At 34.2% G+C, this 21,319-nt stretch overlaps 1 protein-coding gene across 1 annotated transcript; it reads left to right on the forward strand.

Annotated features, from left to right (window-relative positions):
• Positions 1-623: 623 nt before the first annotated feature.
• LOC132722624 (uncharacterized) lies at positions 624-17,945 on the forward strand (the record flags this gene model as incomplete). The annotated part of the gene is made up of 6 exons (XM_060707148.1): positions 624-693; positions 2,513-2,666; positions 3,882-4,417; positions 4,722-4,854; positions 5,459-5,647; positions 17,795-17,945. Coding segments are annotated over exons 1-6 (1,233 nt in total), but the record flags the coding sequence as incomplete, so codon positions are not given.
• Positions 17,946-21,319: the final 3,374 nt, after the last annotated feature.

Genomic DNA, 21,319 nt, shown 5'->3' on the forward strand with positions numbered 1-21,319 from the left:
TTAGCTCTGGGGAATTACACCAAATGAAGAATATAACACTAATACATGATATTTCTATTTTTGTGCCCCCACTATTGGGGGGCATTTAGATTTACCCTTGTCTGTCCGTCCATCCGTCCTTCCGTTCCCTTTTTGTGTCCCACGTAGCTCAAAAAGTAATTGACCTAGAGTCATGAAACCTTTCAAGAATGTTGATCAGCATGTGAAGTTGTGCACCTGGGTATTTTCACATGGATATATTTAGTATTTTCAGAGTTATTGCCCTTGACTAAGTAAAAATTTGCAATTTTCAACTTATGTCTCACGTAACTCAAAAAATATTTGACCTAGAGTCATGAAACCTTACTGGAATGTTGATCAGCATGTGTAGTTGTGCACCTGGGTATTTTTGTGTGGATATATATTTAGTATTTTTCAGTGTTCAATCTAGAACAAATTCCCAGGGGGCTATTCGGGCCCATAAACTTTTCAAAAGGGGGTCATTTGAGAAAAAAGGGGGCCCACACTTAAAAGAACATCAAATTCAAATAAGGTATTGTATCTTTTAAATTTAAGTTACTTGTTCACGTACCATATATAGACCAAAAACCGTTTCAAAATTCCAAACAATCAACTCACTAAAAATGACATTATTTCGACCTTTTTTGAGAGTTCTGTTAGCGTTGATACAGGCTCAATTTTTAGAACTGATTGGTAAAGAAACGGTGACATAATGTTCAAAGAAACATATGAATCTTATTTTAATGTTACCAGGGATATTTGATTGTAATGTTCAGTTTTTAGCTCGACTATACGAAGTATATGGAGAGCTGTCCTACTCGCCCCGGCGTCCGCGTCCAGATTTTAGATTAAAGTTTTGGTGCAGTAAAATATTTTTCACTATAACTTTGTCATTTCTTTAGGTATCAACTTCAAACTTCAAATATATGTTCCTTATCAACAACCACATCTTATGTGACAAGGTTCATAACTCTAGCACCAATATTTTCAGATTTATCTCCCCTTGAACTTAGAATTTTCCTTAAAAAATACTATATTTTACTGTTACTTCTTTATTTCTTAAGGGATCAACCTCATACTTCAAATATATGTACCTTATCATCATCCCCATCTTATGTGACAAGGTTCATAACTCTAGCACCAATATTTTCAGATTTATCTCCCTTTGAACTTAGAACTTTTCTCCAAAAAATACTATTTCTTACTGTTTCTTCTTTATTTCTTAAGGGATTAACCTCATACTTCAAATATATTTATGTTATCATCATCCCCATCTTATGTGACAAGGTTCATAACTCTAGCACCAATATTTTCAGATTTATCTCCCTTTGAACTTAGAATATTCCATAAAAAATATTATTTTTTACTGTAACTTATTTATTTCTAAAGGGATCAAATTCATACTTCAAATATATTTACGTTATCATCATCCACATCTTATGTGACAAGGTTCATAACTCTAGCACCAATATTGCAAGAATTATCTCCCCATAAACTTAGATTTTTTTACTAGAAAAATGTTATTTTTTATTATAACTTTTTTATTTATAAAGGTATCTACCTCAAACTTCAAATACTTATTCCTTATCATCAGTTACATTTTATGTGACAATGTTCATAACTCTTTAAGCAATATTTACAGATTTATCTCTCTTTGAACTTAGGATTTTCTTTAAGAAATATAATTACTTCTTTACTTTTTAAGGTATGTACTTCAAACTTCAAATATATATTTCTTATCATTACACAAATGTTGTGTGACAAGGTCCATAACTCTAGCATGACTATTTCTAGAATTATTCCCCTTGATCTTTGAATTTATGTTAACAAATGTTATTTTTTTACTATGACTTAATACATAATTATACATAATTGATTTTTCTTTCATAGTTTTGTCCTCTTTACTGCGTCCAGGATTTTATTAGTCGAGCTTCGCTGTCTCCTGTGACAGCTCTTGTTTAATCAGCGCCCGATAAATAAAAGAAAATCATATTTTGCAATTAGCTTTGTTGATGAAGAATATCAACTTACAATAGTCGCTAAAAACATTTACCCTTCTCAATATATCCAAGCGAAAAACAAAGTGTCAACAGGTGCTAAGACAATGTATATTGACATACAGGTACCTTTGATCTTTTGTCAGGGCAGCAGTTCTTACGTCACGCTTAAGATGTCTGTATTGATTAATGATATGCACAATGTTTAAGCGCCGACCAGCCAAAGACCAATCAAAAGTTTATTTACTCAATTGTCAGACACTCCCTAGCCAATCGTGTTTGATATAAATGAAAGAGTTGGCTTCTCCTATTTAGGGATTTACATGTATGAGTGTCATGTGAAGAAAATTCATTATTTAAAAAGATGTTGTAAAATAAAATAACTGAGTTAATTATGTAAGCCATACAGGCATGTAAAAATAGTTAAAAAGCAAACTGGAAGCAATTATTCTTGTAAAGCATTACTGTAAAAATATGATTAAAAACTTAAAAGGGGCACTTTAATTTTTTTACAGCCCTTGAAGAAACTGAGAAGAGTGCAGGGCTTGGCTGGAATACTTCAAATAGATTTGGCATGGATACACCATCAGGTGGAGGGAAACAGTTTGATTACCATCACTTAATTAGTGAAAATAACACAGGAGATGTGCCAGATGCTCTTGTAGAGGAGTAAGTTACAAATTTTTTTATGCCCCCACAATATGGGAGCATATAGCGTTGCACTTGTCCGTCCGTCCGTCCGGCAGTCTGTCCGTCCGTACGTCCCGAAATCTTGTGAACGCAACTCCTCTTAAACCGGTTGGCAGATTTTGCTTAAACTTACAGGGATGAACAACCTTAATGTGTAGATGGTAGTAAAGGAAGGAATTTTTGCTGCGACCAAATTTAACAGAATTATGGCCCTTTGTTGATTTTTTCATTATATACTAAGTAGAAATTTTGTGAACGCAACTACTCTTAAACCGGATGGCAGATTTTGCTTAAACTTACAGGGATGAACAACCTTAATGTGTAGATGGTAGTTAAGGAAGGAATTTTTGCTGCGACCAAATTTAACAGAATTATGGCCCTTTGTTGATTTTTTCATTATATACTAAGTAGAAATTTTGTGAACGCAACTACTCTTAAACCGGATGGCAGATTTTGCTTAAACTTACAGGAATGAACAACCTTAAGGTGTAGATGGTAGTAAAGGAAGGAATTTTCGCTGCGACCAAATTTTACAGAATTATGGCCCTTTGTTGATTTTTTCACTATATACTATGTAGAAATTTTGTGAACGCAACTTCTCTTAAACCGGATGGCAGATTTTGCTTAAACATCCAGGGATTTACAACCTTAATTTGTAGATGGTAGTAAAGGAAGGAATTTTTGCTGCGACCAAATTTAAGAGAATTATGGCCCTTTGTTGATTTTTAGTTTTCAACTTGTGGCACATGTAGTCTAAAAAATATTTGACCTAGAGTCATAAGATTGACAGAACAGTGGCGTGTGGGGGCATCCGTGTCCTATGGACACATTTCTAGTTTTTTATAAGATCAACTTTAATTCAGTTACCTTATTAAAATCAAAAACAGACAATAAACAGGATTATTTCTTTATTGGACATTCCATATTTGTATTGTCTATTCATTTTCTGAATAAATTTAACTTTTTTCAGTTCCGTTAACATGGTTTATTTCATTCAACTGTATTCAGTAAATTGAGGTGAAAAATTAATTTTCAATTATTTTCTAGTTCATAAATTACATGTATGTTTGTTCTAAATTTGTGCTGAAAGTGTTTGTTTTAAATCTCCTGTTTGATTGATTATCATTTATTTGTGTCTAATTTGTGTTTGTCTAAATGAAACTATTGCTTTCACATTAGTTTGATACATTATAGAGAGGTGATTCTAGAAAACAATGTTCAAGGGGAGGAACAGGGGCAGCAACAACAACAACAACAGTTAGCACTTCAACAACAGCAGCAACAAAGTTTGATTGTGAAACAACAGCAACAACAATCACAACAAAAGTCACAGCAACTGCAGCAACACTTAACCCAGCAGCAACAGTATTTGCAACAGAAACAAACCATGTTGCAGAACCAGAAAAGAGGCATACAACAGGCGCAGAGCAGGAAGCAACCTGCTCAACAGAAAATGTTGTACACGGTCGTCCATTCAGGGAATCAGCATCAACAGCAGGTATTGGTATCTAACAAATCTGTACGCCAGCCTGGGCCTCAGCAAAATCAGTCTGTAGTGAAAACAAGTTCACAAATGCAGAAAATAAATAAAAACAATGTTGTGCTAGAAGGCGGTGGCCAATATGAAGAAGGACAGGCGTATGTGATTCGTGATCGCTACGGTAATGCACGAACAATGCTGTGGCAAAATGGAGAATTCCATCCTTTTGATAAGGACAAGGGAATTTTGAGTAAGAGTTTTAAAGTGTTATCTTTTATGCTTAGAAATTTTAAGATGTATGTTTTATATTGAATCACTAAAACATTATGAAGTTTAAGTTATGTGTACTAAATATTATGTTAAAGGTCAAACAAATTTAATGAACAACTGCATCACATTTAACTGTTCTGCGAAACAGTTGCTGAATAAGAATGATAAAAAAAAATAAAACCATGGCATATGCTTTGATTTTATACAGGCCATCCTTTTTAGCAATTTTATAACGGTCATAATTCATTGATTAGTTATACAAGTTTGTGTACTTACTTTAACAGTTCAGCACTCAGTTATAGATTCTAGTCAAAGAGGCAGGGGTGCTAGAGGTGGCCGCGACAGGGGTCGAGGTAGAGGTCAAGGGCAATGTTATGGAAACGCCACAGGTGTTCACATGTCACCAAATGTCAGAGGGTAAGAGAGAATGTACATTTTTAAACCTATTTTCTTTATTTTTTTTCTTTATTATTTTTCTTTATTATTGTCTTTTTTCAAAATACATATAATCCTATTTATGTTACATACATGAATTACTTCAATTTTACAGGATTAGTAAACCCTTGAGTTAATGCTAACATGCTAGTTGTGAATATATATGCTTAACACACACAGAGAAACATTTCAATTTATTAAATACATTTCTGTTGAGCGAAAATTAATTTTTAGGCAAAGATGTTGAAGATATTTTCCAGCATATGTTTTAGAGGAAATATTGAGAGTAATTCTGAATAAATGCCAACAAAGTAACTTAAAGCTATAAAAATGTGATTGGTTGTTCTTGTACATGATGTTATAACAGACAATCAAAAAGGGATACAATCAGATACTTTTATTAAGCTTTCCTTGAGATTGTTCAAATTTAACAAAACATAATATAAACAAGAGTCTGGGTGAAATGAAAAAAGAATCAGTATTGCATATTATTTGTACAAAAGTGGCTTAAATTCGTACTTATTAAGAATATTCATTCCAGTTAGAGTTTTGTAGTTTTAATGTTCGATACATAATATATTTACAGATCTTCACCAATGATTAATAACGGGGTTAGACAAACAAAATTTAATACACCCAATGTGCCAATTATCAGTGTCGTGACATCACCTGGCCTACAAGGACAGGTTGTTCAACAACGACCAAAGCTGCCTCTGCAGAATTTAATGCCAGCGGCACAGATCAAGTCCAAGCCTACAGACGAGGCATCTTCAGAGTATGAACCTTTGTTTTCACTCTCTAAATCTTTACGGCAAAAATGACATGCATTTTGGTTTAAACATGTTTATTTAAGCTCAATTGTGAAACAAGTTCTTGCAACTTATGTTAATCACTTTCGAGTTCGCTACCTGGAACCAACTAGTACTGATGTCATATGATAAGAAGAAAACATTTTCATGACCCGATTAGGGCTCGAACCCATGATCCCTGGATTGAAAGGCGACACCTTAACCACTAGGCCACCACTCCTCTTGAAATGCGTTAACTATCAATATGACTAGATACATACAACTTGCTTAAGAATAACCATCCCTTACAAAGTGGTTAGTATTGACTAATGTTATATAGTATAAATACAAAACAGTTCATGCATTGTTTCAAGTAACAAATTTTTCATACTTTTTGCCATGAATAGGGTATTGTTCAATGTAGCCTCATTAATTGAGAAATTACCAATATGAATATGAATTTTTGCGACACAATATTTAAATAACTTTATATGCCAATATAAAGCTCCATCTTTAAGACTTTTTAGCTCACCTGTCACAAAGTGACAGGGTGAGCTTTTGTGATCACTTTTCGTCCGGCGTCCGTCCGTCGTCCGTCCGTCGTCCGTAAACTTTTACTTTAAATGACATCTCCTCATAAACCACTAGGCCAATTTCATCCAAACTTCACAGGAATGTTCCTTTGGTGGTCACCTTTAAAAATTGTTCAAAGAATTTAATTCCATGCAGAACTCTGGTTGCCATGGCAACCGAAAGAAAAAACTTAAAATATCTTCTTTTAAAAAACCCTAAGAGCTAGAGCTTAGATATTTGGCATGAAACATCTTCTAGTGAGTGTCTACCAAGTTTGTTCAAATAAAAGCCCTGGGGTCAAAATTGCCCCGCCCCAGGGGGTCATTGATTTTCCCTATATGCATATAGTAAAAACTTAAAAAATCTTCTTTTAAAGAACCAAAAGAGCTAGAGCTAAGATATTTAGCATGAAACATGTTCTAATGAGTGTCTACCAAGTTTGTTCAAATAAAAGCCCTGGGGTCAAAATTGGCCCCGCCCCAGGGGTTCATTGATTTTCCCTATATGCAAATAGTAAAAACTTAAAAAATCTTCTTTTAAAGAACTCAAAGAGCTAGAGCTTAGATATTTATCATCAAACATGTTCTAATAGGTGTCTACCAAGTTTGTTCAAATAAAAGCCCTGGGGTCAAAATTGGCCCCGCCCCGGGGGTCATTGATTTTCCTTATATGTGTATAGCAAAAACTTAAAAAATCTTCTTTGAAAAAACCCATATAGCTAGAGTTAAGATATTAAGCATGAAACATCTTCTAGTGAGTGTCTACAAAGTTTGTTCAAATAAAAGCCCTGGGGTCAAAATTGGCCCCGCCCCGGGGGTCATTGATTTTCCTTATATGTGTATAGCAAAAACTTAAAAAATCTTCTTTGAAAAAACCCAAATAGCTAGAGTTTAGATATTAAGCATGAAACATCTTCTAGTGAGTGTCTACAAAGTTTGTTCAAATAAAAGCCCTGGGGTCAAAATTGGCCCCGCCCCGGGGGTCATTGATTTTCCTTATATGTGTATAGCAAAAACTTAAAATCTTCTTTGAAAAAACCCAAATAGCTAGAGTTTAGATATTAAGCATGAAACATCTTCTAGTAAGTGTCTACAAAGTTTGTTCAAATAAAAGCCCTGGGGTCAAAACTGGCCCCTCCCCAGAGGTGTCATTGTTTTTAACTATATGTGTATAGTAAAACCTTTAAAAAATCTTCTTTTTAAAAGCCCAATGAGCTAGAGCTTAGATGTTTAGCATGAAACATCTTCTTATGGGTGTGTGTGTGCGGGGGGGGGGGGGGGCTATATACAGGTGAGCGACCTCAGGGCCATCATGGCCCTCTTGTTTAATTGGATGAAGGCGTGTTCGTAATAATTTATGCACACTTCTTTATAATTAACTTACACTTTTCACAAATATATAGGTTTTTTTTTTCTCCGGAAAGTTATGACATATTTATTATGCCCCCGCCATATAATGGCATGGGCATATACATTGTAGTGTTACCCTGTTCCGTCATTCCGTCCTTCCGTCATCATCAGTTTCCGTTCATTATCTTAATAACCGTTGCACATATTGAACTCAAATTTGACATATGGATATGTCATGAGAAAATACAGGTCAAGTTCGAATTTGGTCATGGTTCGATGATTTTTGGCAGAGTTATGCCCCTTTTACTTTGAAAATAATATGAAATTTTTAGTTTCCGTTCATTATCTCCCCAACGGTACAACACATTCAACTCAAACTTGACATATGGATATGTCATGAGAAAATATAGGCCAAGTTTGAATTTGGTCATGGTTCAATGATTTTTGGCAGAGTTATGCCCCTTTTACTTTGAAAATAATATGAAATTTTCAGTTTCCGTTCATTATCTCCCCAATGGTACAACACATTCAACTCAAACTTGACATATGGATACGTCAAAGGAATGTGCAGGTCAAGTTCAAATTTGGTCATGGTTCGATGATTTTTGGCAGAGTTATGCCCCTTTCACTTTGAAAATAATATGAAATTTTCAGTTTCCGTTCATTATCAACCCAACAGTGTTACATATTCAACTCAAATTTGACATATGCCATTATGGATATGTCAAAGGAATGTGCAGGTCAAGTTGGAATTTGGTCATGGTTCGATGATTTTTTTGCAGAGTTATGTCCCTTTCACTTTGAAAATAATATAGATACATCTTAGGAATAAGCAGTTTAAGTTTGAATTTGGTTTCTGTTTCAGCACTCATAACTTTTGTGGAAATGTATGTAGCCATTTTTTTGGCTACAAATATGCAATATGCTATTTCAAAAGGTTAAGACTGAAAAAATTTCAGTGCCTTGAACATTGTTTAAAAATGGTTTTGTGTTAACATTGAAAAGTTTTAAGGGCTTTTGAACTTACATGAAAAAAATAATTTGGAGCTAAATATTATAACATTTGAAAATTTTGGCTGCATTCGGGGCATCCGTGGCATGATGACACATTTCTAGTTTGAGGTTTGACGCGTGAAAAAACTTATAACTACACGCACGTAATTGGATTATCTGTTGACGATTTTTTTTGTTTATAAAAATTGTGACTCAAACTGAGACCAAAAAACATTAGAGTTCGTTATTACACTCCATTAGGTGAATTACCCAGAGCTATGTACAGAAAGTACCCAAAAAACAGCGTTGAGCTAGGTTTTCGAATTTGTGAATCAAGTCCCCCAAAATTTCACTTTTTTATCCCCCGCCCGACAAAAGGCGGACAGGGGATATACATAGAATAGTCTCCGTCCGTGACGGTCGCGTGCCAACCTTCCGTGCCGAGGCCATTTTTGTCCGGAGCAATATCTCTAAAAGTATTTTGAGTTTAATCAACATTGAAACTTCACTAGGTGGATAGACCTCATTGAGGAGAGTGCGAGTGCACAAGAATGGATAACTCCAAAAAGCCTAATGAGATATCAACATGAAACTTCATAGGTGCAATAGATCTCTACCAGGAGGTGTGGCAGTGCACAAGAATGATAACTCTACCTTCATAATTTTTAGCCATCACCTTGCACAAAAGTGCAGGTGAGTCTTTTAGGATGGCCAACCAAATGGCGTCCGTCGTCCGTCCACATTTGATTTTATTCCGGACGACAATCTTCTACATACCACGGTGGTGCCATATTGAATGAATACTTGGCAGGAAATAGCTCAGTTGTATGAAGCTATCTATGCAAGATTGTGCACAAGAAGTGCCATTCCATTGGTGTAAAGCTGTGACATGCGCAACTAAAATGAAAAAACTTAAAAGTTCGTTATACTTCAAAATGGAAAGGGCTAGCAGCTTAGCATATTTCTCACAAGGCATTAATAGAGCTTGTTATTCCTACAAAAGTTATATTTCAAATCTATGGGTCTAAAAGGCGAAAATTGGTCTCTATTTTGGGAGAGTTAAAGAGTTTTTCTTTTATGCAATATGGTTATATATCAGGACTTTCTTATAGTTAGGGATTAATTGAGACAGTGTATCTCTGTATGTGAGTATTGTCTCAATCACATTGTTATGAAGACTTTTTCTTCTTAAAGCATAAGAAGGAATTGAAAAGTTTGTTGAAAGTGAATGTTAATAGTCAAAACAAGAGTCAGATCACAGATTAGCACAAAGAATTTGAGAGCTACAGTGAGTTGATTTCCCCTATTTTTATAATGGTAATTTTTCACATAAATTTCGTAATATCATCAGAAAAGGAAGACTGTGTCATTTCCAAAATAAATTGCAAGGTAATTTTGGTTCTTGACATTGACTTGCCACATTTTTTTGTAAGATATTGCACAAAGAAACGAAAGTAAACAAAAAGTGTTGTATTTTTGTTCAGAAAAAAATAGGCTTATTAAAGATAAACAGTTTAATTATACAGTGCGGATATTGACTTAAATGTCTTCCTTTCCGGTTTGCGGAACACAAATCATTATAGTTTTTGTGTACACCGGATCTTACTGAAATCTGCTGAACGACTTTATGACATAAATATTTTATTCTGATTATAAACATACAATTTCAAATCATTAAATAATAGGTTATCATATCAGGTCCTGAGTCTTAGAAAACATCTGTATCAATCTGACCTATAATACTAACTAATCGGATTACGAATTAGGAACAAAAGCGACTTGAACAAGGAGAAATTGAGGAAATTTTGTAACTAAACTCGTATTCAACAATAGAAGTGAAGATGAATACATTACAGTCGTGTGCTGATACTCGTTGAAGACAGGTATTTTGCGTTAACTATTTGTGAAGTAATTAAGGGATGACAATTAGTATTTATGTAAATATCGACCTCCCGTGAATAGATTGTCTTAAATTTGATAGGCAATGTTTTTGGCGATCTCTCGAGGTCAATTGTTTCTGAAATCGACGCAAATCAGATGAGAATCGGGAAGGGTGTTGTGGGCATGCATCTCGAATTAGACGGTGCGTAAATTGCTTGATAATGACTTGAATTATATATTTTAAAATAATTTGTACATCTCAGAGACCCGTTTGGTATTACGAACAAAACAAACAATACGGAGATCTTGCCGATGAAAAAATTGTAGGCTAGAATTAATACCAAGATCAGATTTGATTGGTATCGTCGTTTTTTACACACAGCCAATGAAATCGTTTGCTTGCATATGTCATTTGATGTCAAAATTATCATGTACAAATACAATGACAACAACGGTGAAGTTTGGTCGTGAAAAAGGGATGCAAAAAAAATGGACGGTGGGAGTGTGTTAGCAGAAAAGGGACTCTATAATGTGCAAAAATGGGATGCTTGGTTGAAGATAACCAAATGCATGAGGCCTTTTGTGAAGTCTGGTTCCAAAACGAAGTCAACTAGATAATCGAACAGAAAAAGGTGCTTCTTAATCACGATGAGCTGAAGATGAGTGAGCGCACTAAAAGAATCTTAGACAATAAAGAATCATAAATTCTCTTCAGAGTAGTTTATGACCACTATCTAGAGTAGTTAACGAAAAGAGGTTTAGTTGTGCTTTGTGTAGTTAATAAAGAATTCACATTAACCACCTTGACTTCTGTCTTCCCCCATACTTTCATGTGGTCCTGGGCAAGGGTGGGTTTGATTTAATATAATGGCCATGTGCAGAGGAACTATGCCCAAATTTAATTTTAGGTCAGGAGAATTTTTATCCAGCTTAATATAATTTAAGATAGGAACTAAGAGCGCTCCCGATACACGTTTAATTACGCCTGGATTCGTTTCGCGTACTTTTCATTCATAAACGTTTAGGATTTTGGTTTTACGGTAATCGAAAGACCATATTCGTTACAAAACTTCTTAATCATGTGCCTCGTATCAATGGATTTATCAAATTCTGGGTTTAATTCACAAAGTAAACAAGGAAAATGGGTGATTTACAACCATCCACACAGACATTACCCAGAATAAGTGCAAGAATTGCTCGTATGGACATAACTACATTTTTTGGAGTAAAAAAAAATGGGGTAAACAAGAATGACAAAAAATGTGTGCTTGACTTCAAGTATGAATGAGCTCCTTGCAGACATATTTATTTGTACATGATATTAAAAAATAGAAAGAAAGACATCATTTGGCGACTCACGTACATGGTGTGTATAGTACATAGAGGTTACCGGTAAAACCTGGTTTAAACAGTAATCTGGTCGGTTCTATGAGCAGTTCTGTGTTTAATAGTTACATAAAATTGTAAACACGGATCCTAATTAGATACAGATTATATCTTTTTTAATGTTTTTTTTTAGTTGACGATTATTTCCTTGTTTCCAAAACTAAATTGACAAGATGATGTGAATATTATTTGATTATGTTTCAAACAACTGTTAGTGAAATTGTCTTTTCAATGTACTGCCAAGGATGACTCATCAAAGCTGTGAACAAATCGAAAGTATGTTATACAAGACCGCATGCCAAACAAAGAGCAATCACCAACTGACTTTCTAGTGAACCATTGACTTGCCATTTGTCCATAGCAGGGCGACTCTAACATCTTGCCAAACGTTTAAGCTGAAGACAAGCCTGCTCTATGAAAAAACTACTCTTTCTCACCAACCAGTGCATATGTACATAACAACACATGGTGTAGCCAAATCTGTTAAGGAGATGGATGTTGAAGTCAAAAGTGAAAGATAAGATTCTAATTATCTTTGAATGATGGATGAGGCCAACTAACAACAATAACAAGTGCAATGATTTCAGGATACTTGGAGAAAACCTAGTCAATGTATAAAGGATCATTTAGGATGAAAATTCAAAGATGTTTCCACATCGAAGAAAATTGTTCAATCAGTTGAACTGGTATCAGAACAAGTGTGACAGAAAATGGAAAAGGATTACTTTAAGATATTGAATAAAGAAGAAGTAATGTGTAGTGAATGTGATATAATTGCTTAATAGTATGCTCAGATTTGGTGTAATTTTAACATATCAGATCAAATTAGCATCTGAAGATATATAAAGCACTTGAGTTGTATCTGAGCCTTTTTGAACTTTTAAATTCCTAAATTGCAAAGCTTCCAAGGGCCCTCCAGCCCAACGTGAACCCCCAGCTAGGGGCGTTGCCCGAACCCACTGGGGGCCTAGCGGCCCCCTGACTGCCCAACTTTTCTTTCAGAATTTAACTTCTGTAAACTTTACCCCTGCATGATTACACATGTGTTTATCACCTCAACATAAATGTAAGTGAAAATGGACAATAATTATGGTAATTATCCATGGTGCTAGAATACTTAAATTAATCTTTATCCATGTTAACTAAGCACAAGAAGCTTAATAAATTGCCTAACCTTACAAAGTTATCAATTTAAACTTGAAAATCTACTCTAAATGACTTCCCAAACAGGTAATATCTGAAAACATTAAAAGATTTAGTGCAAGAAAATAACACTAAGAAAAGAGCTGATTGACTCATAGAAAATTTTTTTGGGCCAAAGTCGCCACAATTAAATTCTGATCTTCCTGAGATCCTGCTGTTTGTTTACATGAATTCTATTATCCACCGCCGAAAAATTCGGCGAGGGAAAGAAATAGTCCCGTCCCGTCGTCCTATCCCTTCCGCCGGAATACTCATTTTATGTCCGGAGCATCTCTAAAAGTATTGAGGTGTAACTTGAAACTTCATAGGTGGTAGACCTTATTGGAGTAGGATTGCAGTGCACAAGTAATATAACTCTACTCGTGCATATTTTTGAAGCTTATTGCCATTGTTATTTTTTCAATTGGACATTTTGTCCAGTATCTAAGAGTAACTCAAAAGCTTAGAAGAATTAACTATTTGAATATCTTCAGTAAGTGCATCAGATCTCACTGCAGAGGTATGCAGTGCACTAAGAGATGATCACATGTACCTTTGATAATTTTTGAGTTATTGCCCTTTGTTCTTTTCTATACTTAAGTTTTTCAATTCCAAATTTTTTCCAAAAGGTTATGAGGTATAAACTTAAAATGTCATAGGTGGGGAGAAAGTAGATTTTACGAAGGAGGGACTTGCTAGCACACAAGAAAAAGATAACCTAATTCCCTGCCATTATTTATAATCCCTTTTATATATTCACCATCAGTATCCATATGCTTCAATCTGTAAACATTTATATCCATACAGTGTTCACTTATACAACAGACCGTTGTTAAAATGAGAAATATCGCTCTAACACATTATACATCTTCCAGATGAGCCAACAATTACAAGCGGGGATGGCCAAATTGACAGGCTCTGGTTGATGATTAAACTCTCTGTTATACGCGCAACTCAATGGTGACAGAAAGAAGTTTTGTAGAAAGGGATGTCAATATGATAAACCATAGATGCTTGGGGGATTGATCCTGTCCCAAACAAATATCCGACCTGAGGCACACACACCTATTTATCAAAAATTATTTTAATATCTAAACAACTAATGGGATATCTTGGTACACACTCTATAATACTAGCGTTTATGCAAAAAAAATAACTGTTTACCATGCATGCGGAATTGAGACTACATTCCGAGCAGGCAGGCAACATTGGTCTGGACCAGTTTTTTGTAACATTTTCCAGCAACTCTCTAGAGAACCTCTAATATTTAGTATACCAAACACATGTCCCATACCATGGGATTCGATTCGAGGTCTATCAACTCACCACTAGTTAACGACATTAGTTAACATTCATAACTAATGGTCAATTGGTAAGACTTTTTTACACTTAAGAGGATCTCAGCAACAATTACAACAGCTTTGATATATGGATATGGGCAGCACAATGTGTCCATACAATGGGAAGGGGATTTACAGGTATGTGAATCCATCCACTTACCCGTTTGATGACTTAGTTGAATTTTTGGCAATTAATTGTAAAATGGAAGGAAAATTTCCGTAACAGTTTCTTTCCTCAGCGACTACATAACACAGCCTCTTGATATTTGGTAATGTGATCTGCATTAATATGTGGTCCAAGTTCAGGTTCTATCGCTTATCCACTTCCTGTTTACCGACTTAGTAAAATGTTCGACTATTACTGGTCAATGGTAGTACATTTTTGTAACATCACAAGCCTCATGAAGTCATGTTATTTGTGTATACAAATTCAACCCGGCCATTTTTGTCTTTGGACCCATTTTTATTGAACGTATTATCCAAATTTGTATTTCGCCTGTTAATTATGATGTCATTGTTAAAATTTTCATGATGTAAACACACTACAGGGAGTGTATTTTTTAGCAACCTATACTTTAAAGAAAAGGAAAAAAAGAGGTATTTCTATACACTTGATTGCATTCCTCTTGCTCAAAAACACTGACTAAATAACATTAAAGTATTTTAGAAACATGTTGCTTGTTTTAAATAAGAAAAATCCAGTTAAGATCTATTCCTTAAGGTGAGCGATATAGGGCCATCATGGCCCTCTTGTTGAGTTATTGCCCTTTGTTATTTTTCATACCTAATTTTTCACCCGAGTGGAGCATAACTCAAAAGTGTTTGAGATGTCAACATGAAATGTCATAGGTGGATAGATTTTATTGAGGAGAAATGCTGTGCACAAGAATGATAACTCTTCCCTGTACAATTTTTGAGTTATTGCCCTTTGTTCTTTTTCATACTATTTTGTCCGCAGCTTATCTCAAAAAGTATTTGAGGTATCAACTTGAAACTTCATAGGTGGATGGATCTCATTGAGGAAGAGTGCAGTGCACAAGAACGATAACTCTACCCTGCATAATTGTTTAGTTATTGCCCTTTTTTATTTTTCAAAATTAATTTTTGTCCAGAGCATAACTCAAAAGGCCTTTGAGATATCATTATGAAACTTCATAGGTGCATAGATCTAACTCAGGAGGTGTGCAGTGCACAAGAATGATAACTCTACCTTTTATAATTTTTGAGTTATTACCCTTTGTTATTTTTCATACTTTATTTTTCAATTCAATTTTTTTCTCAAAAAGAGTTTGAGGTATCAACTTGAAGCTTTATAGGTGGATAGATTTTACTGAGGAGGGATGCAGCACACAAGAATGATAACCTACCCTGCATTATTTTTCAGTTATTGACTTTGTTATTTTCAGCCATCAGTATTCACATAGGTTTCAAATCTGTAATCACTATAGCCATCAGTTTTCATTACCAAAAGACCTCTTATAATGGAATTATTCTGCTCTACTACATATACATTCTTCCAATGAGCAAACACATTCGGCGGGGGATGGCCATGTTGACATGGCTCTTGTTTACAAATTTAAGTGATTGCTAGGGTGTTAAAAAGTCTTTCATTGAATATTAAATAATGGCTTCCGATGCATTTTTAGGTGCATATTGTATAATATACGTTTCTACATTTCAAAGAAAATATCAGACTTGCAACAGTGCAAAAGACTAACTAAAAAATTTAATAGTACATCAGTCCCAGTGAAACTTGAAATGATCTTACAGGACAATAGGTCCTGTGAAACCTGGTATTTTACAGGACCTTGGTGACAATTACAGGACCTAAAAATTTTGTATAATTTTCCCCATTTATAGTATTATTAGGGATAAGTTTTTGGGGGCAAGTGCATACAAATTGCATTTTTGGAAGTTTTGATATTCCATTTTAAATAAGATTAACCAAACATTAGGTTGACTAAAACAATGCATGCACGTAAAAGTTTATTTAATATTATAGTAACAATAAACAGCAAAATTACAAATGTTGTAAAATGCACAGACACTTGGGGTTTGGAGCTCAAAACGCCTTTAAAATCCAAATAAAATGCATATTTGTCAATCCCAGCACATGTACTGATCATATATATCAAAAAAACTTAATATAAGCCGTTTTGAAAAAAAATCATATTTCAACATCTATAATAATACTAATATATTATTATAGATGTTGAAATATGAATTTTTTTCAAAACGTTTATGTTTTTTCTTCTCTATCATCTTTATCATAGGTTTCATGTAGCTTGTTTTGATTTAGTCACTGCAGCCAGGTGACTTTGTGCTGAAATAAAAAAATAAAAACCCTTTTTAGTAAATCATATAATTCATCAATTTCAATATTTCCCCCAAAAAAGTATTTCTTGACAGTTTAGAGTCGTAGTTAATACATGTTATATGAACTTAATAAGGTTCATGTGGATGTTGTTTTTTTCCACTGAATTATAAATAATATTGTCCTCTAATAAATACTTTAAGTTACATTTAAATATTTCGAGCATCACGATCATCATCACAAATAAATTTTAACTTCTTTTAAATCATTTACAACTGTTCTTACAGAAATTCTTATTAAGAATAATCATCGGATATTCACCACTACGAGTGTTTACAGAAGTTTATTTATCTATCATTTTCATTCGCTATTGAAGCATTTGACAAAAAAAATGTAAAAATCAAAATGTTTGACTGAAGTTTTTGGCGACAAGTTTTTGTAAAGCAAACATACATGTATATCAACATGATCACTAGACTTACCGACAAATTTATGCACTAAGCAAATTTATGCGCTATGTATGTCCCTTATTGGTCTTAATTGACATGAATCGCCGCTAATCTGTTTATATTGTTGTTGTTGATACATGTATTTGATCGGCAATTATCAACACTCCGGAGATGTCACCTGTTGACTTCCAACATCCGCTCAATTGTATCGCCGCGTTTCATTGGTTTTCCAATTATACCGACCAATGAAAATTGGTTTAACAGACCGTTTTGATATAGGCGGAGCGTGGAAGATTTTGACAATTGGAAAATTATTGCACGTGTTTATCCTAATAAGGGCGACATTGTTTTTGCTTTTCTTAGCAAACTGGAGAAAGAGCACCTAGAAACGTGAAAAGATTTCTTTTTTTATAGTTCTACTGCTAAAAAAAATTACTGGACAGTAGGTCCGGCGAACTTTCTGAATTTGTCGGACCTTTAAAAAAATTACAGGACATGACTGACGGTCCGACGATGTTTCGCTTGGACTTTTACATGTAGAAAAGTGAAATTTAAATTGTGTATTAAAAATGCTTCAGAAAACTCCATTTCATTTGAAATTTTCTTTTCAGAGATTGAATGAAGTTAAATTAAGACATTAAGTAGAAATTTATCTGTATTATTTTAGATATAAATGGAGTATGGATCTTGGACTGTTTGCAAATGAACAATATCAGTCTATTCTTGATCAACTACATAATGAAAATGGACACAGTCTACCCAGCATGGCAGAGAAGATGGCTCTGTCAAACAAAACCGCTGTTTGCAAGTACTTGTTGGTATGTCTACATACTTAATATTCTCTAAAACTCATGGCTTCCTTTTGGTAGGGTTATGCCTATTATAGAATCTTGTTTTTTTTCCTCTCCACTATCAACTGGTAAAAATCTCTGCTTCTTGTATTACCCCAAGTATTTTACAACTTTTTTAGCTCAACTATTCGATAAGAATAAGTAGAGCAATTGTAGTCACCCGAGCGTCGGCATAACTACTTAGGTTAAAGTTTTTGTAATACCTCAAATATTTTCAAAGTCCATTGACATATGGCAACTTTGCACACTTGTTCATCATCATGACCCCAACATATAGACAGGAGGAGGTAACTGTATCAAGCATTTTGACAGAATTATGCCCTTTTTAGCTCGACTATTCGATAAGAATAAGTAGAGCTATTGTAGTCACCGGAGTGTCTGCGTCGGCGTAACCACTTATGTTAAAGTTTTTGTAATACCTCAAATATTTTCAAAGTCCATTGACATATGGCTTTGAAACTTTGCACACTTGTTCACCATCATGAACCCAACCTGTAGACAGGAGGAGGTAACTCTATCAAGCATTTTGACAGAGTTATGCCCCTTTTTCGACTTAGAATTTACATTAAAGTTTTTGTAATACCTCAAATATTTTTCAAAGTGCATTTAACATATGGCTTTGAAACTTTGCACACTTGTTCACCATCATGACCCCAACCTGTAGACAGGAGGAGGTAACTCTATCAAGCATTTTGACAGAATTATGCCCCTTTTTTTGACTTAGAATTTACGTTACAAGTTTTTTTGTAATACCTCAAATATTTTCAAAGTCCATTGACATATGGCTTTGAATCTTTGCACACTTGTTCACCATCATGACCCCAACCTGAAAACAGGAGGAGGTAACTCTATCAAGCATTTTGACAGAATTATGCCCCCTTTTTTGACTTAGAATTTACGTTAAAGTTTTTGTAATACCTCAAATATTTTCAAAGTTCATAAGGCTTTTAAAACATGTTGAAATTTTATACTCTTCTTTTGACAGCATAATAGGACTCTCTCCAATGCCTATAACTGTAATATGGATTTAAAGAAAAAAATTTGCCTTTTTCTTTTGATACTGAGAAAATTTTACCTTGTAATCAAGGCTTTATTTACTATCAAGCACTAAGAATAGTCAAGCGCTGCTGTCCTACCGACAGCTCTTGTTTGACTTAGTATTTATGTTAAAGTTTTTGTAAAACCTCAAATATTTTCAAAGTCAATTGACAAATGGCTTTGAAACTTTGCACACTTGTTCACCATCATGAACCCAACCTGTAGACAGGAGGAGGTAACTGTATCAAGCATTTTGACAGAATAATGCCCCTTTTTTAGTCCCCTACCGGTTTACCGGAGGGGACTTTAGGTTTACCCTCCGTCTGTCTGTCCGTCAGTCCGTCCGTCTGTCTGTCCGTCCGTCCACAAAACTGGATCCCGCGATAACGCAAAAAGTACTGAAAATATTTTAATGAAACTTGATATATGGATAGATGGCAGTATGGAGATTATGCACGTCTTTTTCTTTTCTTCCTATGTTGAAAATTCTGGTTGCTATGGCAACAAAAAGACTGAAAATATGGCAAATTTTATACATAACCTGGATCCCGCGATAATGCAAAAAGTACTGAAAATATTTTATGAAACATGATATATGGATAGATGGCAGTATGTAGATTATGCACTTCTTTTTCTTTTCTTCCTATGTTGAAAATTCTGGTTGCTATAACAACAAATAGACTGAAAATATGGCAAATTTTACACATAACCTGGATCCATTGATAACACAAAAAGTACTGAAAATATGTTTATGAAACTTGACATATGGATAGATGGCAGTATGGAAATTATGCACATCCTTTTTTATCTTCCTATGTTGAAAATTCTGGTTGCTATGGCAACAAATAGACTGAATTTCAAGATTTCTGATTCTAGTTTTTAAGTTTTTTCACTATAAGTTCTTTATTTCTTAAGGTATTTTCTTCAAACTTTAAATAGAAGTTGCTTGTCATCAACCACATCATATGTGACAAGGTTTACAACTCTAGCACAAAATTTATCAGAATTACCTCCCTTGAACTTAAAATTTTCATGAAAAAAACATTGTTTTTTTTTTTAATAACTTCTTTTTCTGAATGTATCTACTTCAAACTTCATATAAATGTTTCTTATTGTCACTCAACATTTGTGAGTGTTCAATACTCTAGCAAGACTATTTCCAGAATTATGCCCCTTTTGAACTTAGAGTTTTTTTTGAGAAATTGGTAATTTTTACTCCAACTTCTTCAATCATGATAGGATTTTAAAAATGTTATATTTTAATAACAGGGATGTTTAAAAAATAACTTTAGAGTGTCCTTCAGTCCGTCTGTCTGTACATAAAAACTGTTTCCTGTGATCACTTTTAAAGAACTTTTTCAACAAATTTACTTAAAATAGGAACCTAAGTGAATGGCCAATGGCCCTTCAGAATGTTGCTTGGGCTCTTACCGGTAGGGGACTTATGGATTGCTTGCAATACTATGATAATTGCTTGTTGACTTAGTATTTACATTAAAGTTTTTGTAATACCTCAAATATTTTCAAAGTCCATTGACATATGGCTTTGAAACTTTGCACACTTGTTCACCATCATGACCCCAACCTGAAAACAGGAGGAGGTAACTCTATCAAGCATTTTGACAGAATTATGCTTCTTTTTTGACTTAGAATTTACGTTAAAGTTTTTGTAATACCTCAAATATTTTCAAAGTTCATAAGGCTTTTAAACATGTTGAAATTTTATACTCTTCTTTGACAGCATAATAGGACTCTCTCCAATGCCTATAACTGTAATATGGATTTAAAGAAAAAATTTGCCTTTTTCTTTACTGAGAAAATTTTACCTTTTAATCAAGGCTTTATTTACTATCAAGCACTAAGAATAGTCAAGCGCTGCTGTCCTACCGACAGCTCTTGTTTGACTTAGTATTTATGTTAAAGTTTTTGTAAAACCTCAAATATTTTCAAAGTCAATTGACAAATGGCTTTGAAACTTTGCACACTTGTTCACCATCATGAACCCAACCTGTAGACAGGAGGAGGTAACTCTATCAAGCATTTTGACAGAATAATGCCCCTTTTTGACTTAGTATTTACATTAAAGTTTTTGTAATACCTCAAATATTTTCAAAGTCCATTGACATATGGCTTTGAAACTTTGCACACTTGTTCACCATCATGACCCCAACCTGTAGACAGGAGGAGGTAACTGTATCAAGCATTTTGACAGAATTATGACCCGTTTTTGCCTAAGTATTTACGTTAAAGTTTTTGTAATACCTCAAATATTTTCAAAGTCCATTGACAAATGGCTTTGAAAC

This window comes from Ruditapes philippinarum, unplaced genomic scaffold (genome assembly GCF_026571515.1).
Source record: "Ruditapes philippinarum isolate M1 unplaced genomic scaffold, ASM2657151v2 ctg5172_1_1_1_1, whole genome shotgun sequence".
NCBI classification, from domain to species: Eukaryota; Metazoa; Mollusca; class Bivalvia; order Venerida; family Veneridae; genus Ruditapes; species Ruditapes philippinarum.